This window comes from Peromyscus californicus, unplaced genomic scaffold (assembly GCF_007827085.1).
Source record: "Peromyscus californicus insignis strain IS unplaced genomic scaffold, ASM782708v3 Scaffold_19__1_contigs__length_69161282, whole genome shotgun sequence".
Lineage (NCBI taxonomy): Eukaryota > Metazoa > Chordata > Mammalia > Rodentia > Cricetidae > Peromyscus > Peromyscus californicus.
The window spans coordinates 26,506,922-26,520,408 of NW_026294491.1; the positions used below are offsets into that span (position 1 = coordinate 26,506,922).

A 13,487-nucleotide genomic window follows, 5' to 3' on the forward strand; every position below is an offset into this window, starting at 1 on the left:
TAACTTGGGAATCTCATATATTTGAAAATGGTCTGTCCCATGGCACAGAGAAGCCAATCTCCCCAACACAGTGATCTTAACACCAGGCTTAGGAGCAGACTTCACAGAAAGGAGGGGTCATGAGGATAAGGAATGAAGACAGACAGAAAGGGAGGGGCAGGAGGGAGGGTGTGGACTGGAGCTCTCTCCTCCCCAGTCAGCTGGAGGCCGGAGTGCCTGCTTCTGCCACACTTCCAGGCTCCTGATGCTGCAGTCACGGTTCTCTGATGTTCTTCTCCTGAGAAGGAAACAGAAAAGAGCTATCGTAACTCCATCGGGGCTGTGGGAGGGCAATGGGAGATGTGGCAGAACAGGACTCTTAACAATTTTGCTGCTTGTTTGTTTTAAAATTTATTTATTTTTATTTTATGTGTATGGGTGCTTTGCCTGCATATATGTCTGGGCACCATTTAAGTGCCTGGTGTTTGTGGAGGCACAAAGAGGCCACTGGATCCCCTAGAACTGGAGTTACAGACAGTTGTGAGGCTCCATGTGGGTGCTGGGAATTGAACCCATGTGCTCTAGAAGAACAGCCAATGCTCTTAACCACTGGCCCAGGACTCTAGGCCCTTGGGGTTTGCTGTTGTTGTTGTTTGTTTTGAGGGGGAAGGGTTTGGTCTTATATATCCCAGGCTGGCCTTGAACTCTCTATGTAGCCAAGGATGACCTTGAACTTCTGATCCTCCTTCTCCTCCCAAGTGATGGGACTACAGGCATGGGCCATTCTATACTGTTATACATGGTGCTCGTATCTAACCCACAGTTTTGTGAAAGCTAGTCAAGCACTCTACCAACTGAGATATATCTCCAGCCCCCCAAAACATACTTTTAGGGACTAATTTTAGGATGAAAATGAACAGATCAAGCAACACAAATCTAATTGTAACTGCTAAAGATAAATCTCTGGCTAGTGAGGGAAATGAACACAGGGTGTGGAAGGGACATCTGTGAACCCAGGTCTGGACCAGCTCTATTCACAGTAGCCAAGATGTGGAAGCAACCCAAGGGTCAGTTGTGGACAGATGTGCAAACAAAATGAGGTATATATACAATGGAATATTCTTCATCCTTAAAAAGGAAGGCAGGACTGTCAGATGACATGACATGGTGAATTTTGAGGGCATTATGCTAGGACAAACACTGTGTGCTTCTTACTTCCATGAGGTACTCAGCTGTCACAATCATGGACAATGGTCGCCAGGGGTTGGAGGAATGAAGAAGGAGGAAACTACTTGAAGATACAGTCTCAAGTTTTAGAAAATGAAGTGTTGAGTGTCGGTAACAGTGGCAATGTTACACACGTATTTAATAAACAAACCTTAGACTTAAAATGGCTAAGATGATATATTTTACATTATTTATATTTCTTCCTAACACACAGACTAGAACAAGCCAGAGGTTGATTGGCTCAAGCTCCCCTTGCACCCACAAGCATCTTGGCAGATACGGTGGGACTGTGGACGACCATCAAAGGCAACATGGAGCTGGGAATTCGGAGGGGACCACTCAGGACAGTCAGCCTCTGCACTAATCTTGCCTCCTATTGCTAAGATAAAGACCATGACCAAAACCAGCTTGGGTAGGAAAGGCGTGCCTTACTGGCCTGTTCCTCATGGCTTGCTCCCCATGCTTTCTTATACACCTTAGGACCACCTGCCCAGAGGTGGTACCAGCTGCAGTGGGCTGGGCCCTCCCACATCAATCATTGATCAAGAAAATGCCCCACAGACATGCCTGGTTACAGGCCAGTCTCATAGATGCATGTCAGCCATTCAAGTTCCCTCTTCCCAGACAACTACAGCTTGTATCAAGCTGACAAAAAACTAACCAGCACATCCTCTGAATTCCCACCCCACACCCCAGTGACTGTCTTCACTACCTTAGGAAGACATTCTATTTCTAGTGCTTCTCATACCCACTTCAGGAGAAGTCAACCTGTCCGCAGGAGGCGTAGTTTCCAAAGCTGTCCACTGTGAACCTCTGGGAGATGTGAATGGAATTGAGCTTCAGGGAACCAAAGTAAAAGTTCTCAAACTTCTGCAAAGGAAGAAACCAAAGAGGGCTGGAGAAGCAGTGCTCACTGTCCCATCTGCCTTTGAACACCACACTGCAAGTCCACCCTCTCCCCCCATGTTTCTCTTCTCAGTGTTTATTCTGAATAATGATCCTAGAGAGGAGGGATGGGGGTGGAGTGAGAAGGAACAGCCGGTTCTTCCTTCTCATTAATCCTCAAGTCTCCCCTGAGAAAGTACACTAGAAAGGAGAGCTGCAAAGTCAAAGCCGAGATGGATCTACTGAGCAGACATGATCGAGAACTTGTAATAAACATCCTGGGGCAGCAATCAGACTCTCGGGGCTTGACAAAATGCTTTTGATTCAGTTACTGACCAAGACCCATTAGTATCGGATTTTCCTAGGGCAACATAGAAGTCCATAGAACGCATTCCTCTGCCTTGTCAACAGCTCTTACTAGGAGCAGAAGACAAAGCTCAGTGCCACACACATGATGTGGACACTCACTCCTCAAGCATGCAGCACCACCAGAGGAATACTGGATGCTTATGAAGGCCCTTTAATTAGATGGAGATCTAGGCTAGCATCCTCCAGGAAACGTTCCATACTGCACTCTTCCATTCTGAGTGCTTTCAAGAGCATCAGTGGGAGGGAAGGACCTGACCTTGTGAAGATGCATTCAGAAGGCAGAACCTGAAATGCCATTGGAATTCATCCCAGGGAACTGAGGAAGGGCTGCCAAAGAGCAGCCTGTGCCCATACCACCCTGAACACACCCAGTCTAATCTCAGAAGCTAAGCAAGGTCAGGCCTGCGAAGTACTGGGGTGGGAGGAGTGTCTAACCTGCTAGGAGCAAGAATTGCTCTGCTTACAGTCAGAAAGAACCCAAGAAATCCTCCCTTTCTTTCTCTGTTTTGGGTCCTGGGGTTTGTATCCAAGGTCTCTGCCTGTGCTCCAGCTGCTAGCAGCCTTTCAACACAAGTACCCAACAATGCTGAACAGAAGCTGAGGGTGGAACGGTGCTCCGCTCACAGGCTACTGTCTCCTCACTTCCTTCTAAACCAGCCCCCACACCCACGAACCCAGACACTGGCACCTTCTTCTTCCTACAATTAGTGGCCTAGAAAATGCCTGAGGTTCATTAAAAGCTAACTTTACAAAGTCCAGTACATATTGATTCTTCAACACGACATCAATTGGACCCCACAGATCTACGTGGAGGCTGTGAGCTGCACTGTCTTGTCTTTCTGAAAGGGCTGACTCCAGTTAACTCTGCTTCCTGGCTCAGGCAGCCTGTACAAACCATATCCACTTTCTTGTAAAGAAGTTCAGGCTGAAATAGTTATCTGCTAATCCCTTTGCTGAACATTAATTTGAAGTGAAAACCACATAAACAAGACTGACAGCTTTACAGCTTTACAAACTGAAGCCCTCTGGGCACAGAGAAGATCGAATAATCAACCGGCAAAGGAAGGGACAAAACAAAGGACGGGTGGCCTTTCAGTCCTCCACCCCATCCCTGTGTCCACAGTCCCAAGTCAAGGAGGCATCACTGCATGGAGCTGGAACTGACCCGCCTCCGACTGCGCTCTTCCTCCTGCAGAACCCCCAGGGACATGATCTGCCCAGGAGACTCCTCACTACATTCAGGTTGATGAAAGCCAACAGCGAACGTGGTGATACTGAAGTTAGCTAGACGTGGTTTCAATGAAGTATTTAAGACTATTAGGAGGAGAAGGAACATACATTCATACACTCTCTAAGGCCAGTGCAGGCTGTGAAGACAATGGAGCATTAACACCACTCACTGCCCCAACCCATATGGGATAAAAGATCACAACGGGCAGAGAGCCAGCAAGACAGACAAGCAAAAACGCCTTCTAAATTGTAAACTGGTGCTGAGAATCAGGAGTTTCTTGTGATGCTTCTCAAATCTCTCTACTCTCTACATCTTGCATTTATTTTCCGAAGTTCCTGCCTTCTCTCTTGCTTTTTGATAACATCCCTTCAGATGGATTTTGCACACATAAGTCTCTAGCTCAGGCTAACCTTCTTTACAGCCTTTCCTACCTCCGTGTTCCCGTTCTCTCTGAATGCTGGTAAAGACTTTGGAACAGATGATTTTGCAGCAATCTCTCAGTTAATTTACTCTTTAGTCATTGTTATATTTTTAGTGTGAAGCCTTGCTGTTAGCGCTATCAATTATTTCTAGTGACTCATCAGAATATAAACCTTGTGGAAGGAGAAACTAAATCGCACTATATTCTGTAACAGTATCTAGTAGTCTATAGGAGGCCAATGAATATTTGATGGGCAAAATGACAACAAAAAGTCATGCTATAGAGCTCTCCCTGTGTCTACAAGTCCACAGAGGGAGAAAAAGATGACCGGTCCGTGTGTAGGCTGGAATTAATTTATAAGTTACCATCAAGAAATCCCTGAAGAGGACTTACCAAAAATTGTATTACCTCTAATTAAGCTGGGAGTGGGAAACATATCTCAATTCTAATTGGCTGTCAAGAAAGAACCTAGTCAGTAACGGAAACTTACAGATTGTCAGCTTTTGCTGTTTCTTATCTACCGGAACTGGATTCTGCTCTTGGCTCAGTTCCTGATGTGGGGTATCATTCAGCACTGATGATGGACATTCTTATGCATGCACACATGGCATGGCTCTGTCTCCCAAGTCTCAGGAGTCAGGAAGCAGATCAGAAGTGTTTTCCTCCAGATCTGAACATGTTTCCATGTGCATGTAGATATGCATTCTCTACTTCAATGAAAATGTCTACCTGGAGCTGGGATGGAGGGGGACGCCTGTAATCCCAGCATTCGGGAGTCTGAGGCTGGAGGATTTGAGGCTAGCCTGTCTCAACAATATAAAAACAAAACAAACAAACAAAAGCCTCTTCAGCAAATGCTAAGTGTATGATCAGAGTACAGGCACTGTTACCTCTGAATCTAACACACACATACACACACATCATGTTTTTGAACAGTGCTTCCCAGCTGGTGGCACCATTCTGGAAGGCTGCCGCCATTAGGAGCCAAGGACTGGCTAGCAGAAGTATGTGAGCAGGGTGGGCCTTTAAAGGCTGCAGCCTAGCGGCTAGTTCTGCTCACTCTGCTTTCTGGTCTGTGATGTGAAGAAGCTCCATCTCACATTCCAACAGCCATGAATACCACCATGCTGCACCAACATGGTGACTGTCAGTCTTTGAAACAGCAGCCAGCAAAAACCTTTCTGACTTTAAGATGATCCTGTCAGATAATTCTGGCCTCAAAAATGCAGTGGGACACGAGGAAACACTGGGCAATGAGGTCTGAGTGCAAGCAAAGCCACCTGGCGGAGACCAGAACTGAGCTGGACCTTGGGCCATGGACAAGACTGGGGACAGGGCTCAGAGGCAGAAATGAGCATGGTGAGCAGGGCCAGGCAGTTTAGATGTCGGGAGGGGTCCTGAAAATTAACAGTGAGGAAGACTTCGGAGGGAAGAACAGATTACAGAGACCCCCGAGGTTCACAAGTTAGACCTCCTGCTACCCAGAGGAAGTCACTGGAGGTCTCTAAGCAGGCTGGAGAAAGTGCATCTCAGGGAGATTAGCCTTGGTACAGAAGGTCATCTCAGCAGAAACAGCAGCCATGGGAAGGATGGAGCAGATGGGAAGCAGCAGGGGGAGGGACAGAGAGATGCTCTGGGGAAACCAGAGTGAGCAGGCACAGTAGGGGACCAGAGCATTTCTGAGAGGGAGCTGCTCCCTCAGGCACCCCACACTGCACATACACATTCACAGACACAGTCTGCATGGCTGTCTGTAACCATAGTTCTATCTCCAGCTATAGCTTCTCAGGCCCTTCTCCAGGCTCCTGATGGGTTGTGATTATGCATTAGACATGAACTCCGTAGCACAAGCATGTTACAAGAAAAGAGCTTTACAGTCATCCTTTTTTCATTGAACTGTTATCTTCACATACCAGGGATGAACCCTTTGTTATGAATTACAAGTATGTCCTTGTAATTGTTTGTAAAAAGTTGTCACTTTTTCTTTTGACTTTATGATGGTGCTCACTTGTCAACTGAAATTTTTATGAACTCATATATTTATCATAACAAGAAATTTTTAAAACAGTGTCCTGACACCATAAACTGCAATAAAGATTGCAAGAGCCAACATTTATTGAGTAGGCACCATGTTTGGCTGATACATCCTCACAACCCCAAGAAGCAGAAGCTACACTGAGTCCTCATCTTACTGCTCGGTGTGCGGCGGGGGAAAGGCTGTGGTCACTGGCACACAGAAGGTGATGGGTTCAGGACAGGCCACCCCACAAGCAGCACTAGACCATTAAGGAACGATGGGGACAGGATAATTTCTCTTGCCTTCTATTGCCCTTTCCCCCTGAAGTGGGCCCTAACACACTCCCTGGGTGAGACTCCACATTATCAGAGACAAAGAACATTCTTTGTGAAGATATGACACACTCTGAGACTGTCCAGGCTCAGAAGACCATGACTGCAGGGAGCAGAGAAAGCCCTGAGTGAAAGTGTTGACATAGGCATGGCGTGTCAAGGACCCCACAGCCTCAGCTCAGAAGGCAGGCAAACCCTTCCTGGGGGACTGATTGTGAATGTTGACAGTATATGCAGACAATATCTACCATGCTTTTCTCCCCCAACCCTCACATCCCCAGATATTCACAGCCTGCCTCCCTAGAGAGGTCCTCTTAATCCAGCTGTATACCATACACCTTGCCTCCTTGTCTATCTGTATGCAAGAACACCATTGCCCGTTTGACTCTATCTAATAAACATGCTGAGCTTCTCAGGTGCTGAGGCTTCTCCATCTGAGAGCGCAGTCCACCCGGCCCCAGCTTTCTGTATGTCTGTCTTTTGCTTTTGTTTTTGAGACCAGGTCTCACTGTATAGCCCTAGCGGTCCCGAACTCTCTATGTAGCCCAGGCTGGCCTTGGACTTACAGAGATCCACCTGCCTCTGCCTCCCCAGTGCTGAGATTAAAGACATGCCCCCACTATCAGTCTTTTCTCCATTCCCTCACTGCCCTCAGTCTGGTCCAAGTCCCATGGATCCCTGTAATGATGCAATCGCTTCCTATCATCAGGGAGAAGAGACTAAAAGTCCTCATTATGGCCAGACAAACTTTCTCCTGTTTCTGAGGACAGCTAGGGGACTGGTTGCCTGTGGGGCTTCATCCGTACTGGACTGCACAGTTCTTGCCCTCTCTTTTCTCCCCTCCTCTCCTTCTCCTGGCCCTGAGAAATGCTGTGCTTATTACTGTTAGGATCCAGCCCTCTGGGTATGCAAGCTTTGAGTTTCATATTTTCTGTGACTCCCTTGATGTGTGCATGTAACAGTCCAGTGTGCTGTCTCCCTAGTAACCCAGCTACTGTTAAGTTTAAAGATTAAACTCTTGAGAGAGGGAGGGGAAAATTCTCTTTGTCCTCCAGTAAGTCCTTCCAGTTCACTGCTAGCCCACCATATTCTCTTATGCTCCAACTCACCTCCCCATGACCTTCTACTCTTGATCAGGCTTAAGAATGAACACGGTACGTATGCCCCCTTCTGGAGGCTCCGGTGTCGTACACGACTTGAATGAATGTGTGTGCTCCCCTGGTAACCCGTCTCCTGTTGGAGGGTCTGGGCCTCGAACCGGCGCCCTGCCCTAGTCTTGGACTGCTCGTCTGGCCCAGCTGACTTTCCTGCCCGATCTTGTCTGTCCCTGAAGACAGAACGCCTCCAGTGCGGAAGCTGCCCTTCCACGGGCTGGCCAACTGGCGGATCTCAAGATGGCTGCCAGAGTGAGCATTCCACAGCACTGGGACAGCTGACAGACTCCACGACAACAGGAAAGAACCACAGAAAAAGAGGTTGTGCCCACATGCTTGGGAGCTCCTGGGGGATCCCCAGAAAAGACATGAATATTTCCCCCTTCATTAGCATATCCCACTCCTTCACATCTGGAACCTCCTGGTCCCTAAGGGTACGTGGTGGGGTGGATTTGTAAGATGGTCCTCCAATTCTCCCATTTTTGGCCAAGAATCTGTCCCCTCACTGCCGAATACAGTCCTGTTACTGGTTTCTCAGTTCCTAGTGGAAAAGGGTTCCAATTTGGTAAGAGGACCTGGTGAGAGAGAAGAAGTCTCTTTTCCTATCATGTGAGGTAGAAAACTGAGACTCCCCTCAGGAAGCCTGACTCTAGACTTGAGCCATTTGACCCCTCAGTGTGGGCAGCTCCCCTTAAGAGAGGTCTCCTGAAGGCCTAGCCTAACCACCAAAGGTCAACACATGGCTTGCACAATCATCTCTTTCCCTGAACCTGTGGGTCAGGTGACTGCAGCTGAGCTGAAAAAATGTTCATTAAATTGTGGATGAAAATAAGTATAAATCAACTCAATTGCTCTATTGAATTAGGAACCTACATGAAAAGGGGAGACAGAAGAAAGAAGTTAACTTACAAGTTCAAAAGCAGCAGGGAAAACCAGCAACCCTCGACTGCTCTTCTGAACTTAAGGTAGTTCATGAAGAGTAAAGCATTCTGTTGTTTAGAAAATAACAGGTCTGATGGGAAATTTAAATTAAAAGAGTACAGTCAGAGAATTTTAGTCATGGTGAGTTTTCCTCCTCCTGTTTTATAACAACCCCCCGGGGATTCTGAAGCCTCAGCCATTCTCTCTGCACAGCACTTTTCTGACACACACACAGCTCTGAGGTTGTGAAAGCCAGACTTTTAAAGACTTATTGTAAAGGAACATAACAAACAGCTATGCAAAACTACTGACTATGTGGTAAGGAGTGAAAATGGAATTTTTAAAAAAATTTTTTAGAGGCCGGGCGGTGGTGGCGCACGCCTTTAATCCCAGCACTCGGGACGCAGAGGCAGGCGGATCTCTGTGAGTTCGAGGCCAGCCTGGTCTACAGCGTGAGATCCAGGAAAGGCGCAAAGCTACACAGAGAAACCCTGTCTCGAAAAACCAAAAAAAAAAAAAAAATTTTTAGATTTATAGACTTATTATATATACCATGTTCTGTCTGCATGCATGCCTGCACACCAGAAGAAGACACCAGATCTCATTACAGATGGTTGTGAGCCACCATGTGGGTGCTGGGAATTGAACTCGGGTCCTCTGGAAGAGCAACCAGTGCTCTTAACCTCTGAGCCACCTCTCCAGTCCTCTGAAATGGAATTTAAGACTGCCAGTGTTTGTGTTCTCCCTGGCCAACAAGAAGACTGAACATGGATAATCTAAGGGGAAGCTCTTATATCTACGTCTGAGAGGCATTTGAAAACTGTGATGTACACACTGCTAGCCTTCATTGTGTACTCAAAGAATCAGGAAAAAACTAAGTTCTTGCAGGGCAACGTGGCACATGTCTTTAACACCAGCACTTGAGAGACAGAGGCAGGTGAATGTCTGTGAATCTGAGGCCAGCCTGGTCTCCACAGGAAGCTCCAGGCCAGCCAAGGCTCCATAGTGGGACCCTATCTAAAAACTACAAAAAAAGAAAAATTCTTTAATGTGTGTTCATGTGTGTGTGTGGGGGGGGGGGTAACAGGTGTGGGGGGGTACATGTGCACAAATATGCACACGAACGTGGAGGCCAGAAGACGATCTCAGCTGTTGTTCCTCAGACATCATTTTTTATTTCTATCTTTTGAGACATGGTCTCACTTGACCTTTCGTTTGAAGACTGGGCTAGACTGGCTGGCCAGAACGCCCCAGGGGTCTGCCTGTCTCTGCCTCCCCAGCACTGGAACTGTAAGCACACTCTCCTATGCTCGGCTTTTTCAAATGGACGACACCCAGGTCCTCACATATGCTAGGTAAACCACTCTACTACTGCACTGTACCCCCAACTCCATCATCTATTTTAAATTTCAACTACAAATGTAACAGAAGTAGCCCAGAAAATTAAATAAACTTTTCTGCCACCAATAAAGAAGAACTGACAACAATTGGGATAAAATGGCTTAAGGTCAAAGCCAAGAGTTCATGCTGGGTGTGGTGGCACCTGCGTTAATCCTAGCACTTGGGAGGCAGATACAGGTGGATCTCTGTGAGCTTAAGACCAGCCTGGTCTACATGCTGAGGTCCAGGACAGCCAGGGCTACATAGAGGGACCCTGTCTCAAACTCAACCCCCCAACAAAAAAAAGTAAAGCTGGGTGGTGGTGCTGCATGCCTTTAATCCCAGCACTTGGGAGGCAGAGGCAGGAGGATCTCTGAATTCAAGGCTTGCTTGAACTATAGAGTGAGTTCCAGGACAGCCAGGGCTACACAAGGAAACCATCTTGAAAACAAACAAATAAAACAAAAAGGATTCCCTGAAAGAGAATTCAAAGTTGAAACTGAATCCTCCTAGCCAGCATTGTGACACACACACACATACATTGTATTCCAGCACTGGGGAGGGAGATGTAGGAGACTACAGGTTTGAAATGAGTCTGCGCTACATATAGCCCTGTCTCAGAAAACAAACAATTCCAAGCATCCTGCTGCCCATGCTCACATGTCTGTGGAGTCCACCATTTTTAGTTTGTACATGTCTGTTTCCTCTGGAGAGCACAGAGGGAATTATTGATTTCTGGTAACGCAGTGGTACACACTGAAGGAAAACAGATGGCAGGATTGAAGGGCTGACTGTGGTCATTTTTCCTGGCATTCATCGTGGACCTTCAACTCTTTCCTCCCAGCTCGGTGGCATAACCATCAAACACCAGAAAGACTAGAAATCTTGGAATGGAGGAAGATGGGGAGGAGCCTGTCCCATCTGTGCCCTCAAGGTACAGAACCAACAGGCCTGCTGGGGTCCTGTCTTCTTCAATCCAGACAAAGCAGTGCTCACAGTCTCCAAAGATTCGTCTTTTGAAAACCAAGTTTATTTATGGGAGAGGGAGTTGGCTCAGCTGGTAGTGGCACCTGATGTTTAAGACCCGACGACCTCAGTTCAATCCCCAGAACGAGAAAAGGTTCTCTGACCCATACACACATACATACACACAATGATAAATAAAAGGGTTTCATTTCTTTATTATTAGTGTTGTGTGTGGGTGTGTGGAGGTGGGGGACATGCTTGTGCCAGAGTCATGTGCGGGTCAGAGGATAACTTATGGGAGCCAGTTCTCTCCTATTGTGGGTTTCAGGGACTGAACTCGGGACATCAGGCTTTCGTGGCAAGTGCTTTTATTTGCCCCCAAATCTCTCTTCTAGAAAATGTACTTCTCATGCTGGATGGACTTAGATAACTTGATTTCAGTAAGAGAAAATCCAGTTTTAAAGTTCATAATGGAAATTTAAAGTATGTGATGGGATTGAGGTAACTTAGTGGTTGAGCAGCTTACCTAGAATATGTGAGGCCCTCAGCTCAATCCCTAGCATCAAGGAAGGGAGGGAAGGGTGAAGGAAGGAGAGAGGCAGGCAGACAGGCAACACACACCATGTAAGTCCCACACGATATGAGTCGTTCTTGGTACCCATAAGTTAAGCTAACCTGTATGCTGTATTTGGTTCAAATATAGAGGAACTAGGTGGTGGGACGGAGTGGGCCGTTAAGGTTGTGCTGGTCTCTCCTAAGGAAGGGTGCTGTCTCTTGTTTTCACACACATGATTAGACTTCTGAAGCCCACAGCTAAGGGGCTAAGGAATACCAAACGCATGCTACTTAGAAGTTTCCCCACTGTTTGTCTTACATGCTGTTCCACCAACTTCTACTTCTGCACAATTGCCTGTTTACAGAGAAAAGTAACAGTAATGGTACTACCTGATACTTAAGCACAAGGCTTCCCACCTCCCTCCCTTCATGGGAAGGCAGGTAACAGGATAACTGAAGGCAGTGACAAGCACTGCATGCTCCTTGGGAAGGCACTCCTAGTACAAATCTTTGCTGTGGTTAAATAACACCTTTCATCTAAGGATCTAAAAGTATCTGACAAATCCCAGCTCATTAACCCTTCAAAAAATTGTTGTGATGAGAACCAGAGCTGACTTAAATAGTCTCACTTAAAAGATAAGAAACAGAGACAGGCTGGGACCACTAACACTGAGATAAATTTAGGAGCTCCTAGTACCAGGCCTCGCATACTGGCCAGCAGAAGGCTGTGACCATGAGGCAGTACATGCTCAAGTATAATAACAAATCTGTATCCAAGAATGCCAACTTGGGAGAAAATTCCACCTTTTAGCTATGTGCATACGCTCACAGCCAAGTGTTCACTTATTTCAGGGCTGTTATGGCTTGACTAGGAAATGCTCCACAATACTTAGTCCTGAGTTGGTGGCACCATTTGGGAGGTCCTGGAAACATTAAGATGTGGGTCACAGTTCAGAGGTTTAGTCTGTTATCATCATGCAGGCAGACATGGTGCTAGAGAAGGAGCTGAGAGTTCTTCCATCTTGACTCACAGGCAACAGGAAGTGGTCTAAAACACTGGGCGTGGTTTGAGCACATATGAGACCTCAACCTAACAGGAAGATGTAGGTTACTGGAAGTGTGCCTCAGAAGATTATTCGTGGTCCCTGGCCTCTTGCTTCACTCTGGTTCCTGTCCACCATATGACGGACAATCTCAGCGACACTCCTCTGCTGCCATAACGCTCTGCCTCACCATGGCCCAGAGTCAACAAAGCCAAGTACTGCATGCTGAACTTCTGAACTGTGAACCAATAATAATCATCATCATAATAATCATAAATTCCTCCCACAAGTTGTTCCCATCAGGTACTGGATTGCATTGGCCATTAAAAAACAAAAAACACTTCTGGGATTCACACTGTGGTTTGGAAGCCTTTGGGACTGTTTGGGGGCCAAGGGAATTTGGAAGTGTGCGAAGAAGCGGGTACAAAAAGCTTAGAATGCTAGAAGCCGGTAACATGGCTGATTCTGCTATGAGGTCAGAAGACCAGACCAACAAAAAAGAAAGAAGTCAAGGCCAGACTGAGAGGCTTCAGACAGGCAGACCTGCAGTAGGACTGGACTGGAAGCCGTTTGTGCTACATTCTGGCAGAGAACAACAGCCTATGCTTTTTCTATGTCCTACAATTTTGTCAGAGGCTGAGCTTAAAAGTGACAGGCTAACAAACCTAGCAGACATTTCAAGACAGTCTGCATCAGGCATGGTTGCTGGGTGCTTTTTGAAGGGTTTAAACTTCCCCCTTTTCACAAATAAACTTAGGTTTCAGGTCTCTGAGAGGGGCAAACAGGTGTCTCTCTCAACAAAGGGCCATTTATCAACAAATTACATTCAGGGACGAGGGAGAGAGCATGAACAAGGCCTGAGTCATCCCCACAATGTCTCAAGGACAAATCCTGAACCCCCTTGAAACTTACCCAAGTATGTCTACAGATAAAACCTCAGCCAATTAAACATGCACTAATGTAACTGCTGCTTGCTTAACCAATCATATTTGAGATGACCTCACTGT

General features: G+C 46.7%; 1 protein-coding gene across 6 annotated transcripts in view; it reads right to left on the reverse strand.

Moving 5' to 3' along the window:
• Positions 1-13,487, reverse strand: part of Ascc1 (activating signal cointegrator 1 complex subunit 1) — a 106,360-nt gene continuing 92,873 nt past the window's right edge. For 5 of the 6 annotated variants that reach the window (XM_052744916.1, XM_052744919.1, XM_052744920.1 and 2 more), the window contains exons 10-11: positions 1,955-2,076; positions 1-277 (exon numbers count right to left, since the gene is read on the reverse strand). In XM_052744916.1, the coding sequence (XP_052600876.1) occupies positions 1,960-2,076 (117 nt within the window). In that variant the 3' untranslated portion in view covers positions 1-277; positions 1,955-1,959. The remainder of the gene's footprint in view (positions 278-1,954; positions 2,077-13,487) is intronic. The other variant, XM_052744917.1, reaches the window with a different exon arrangement.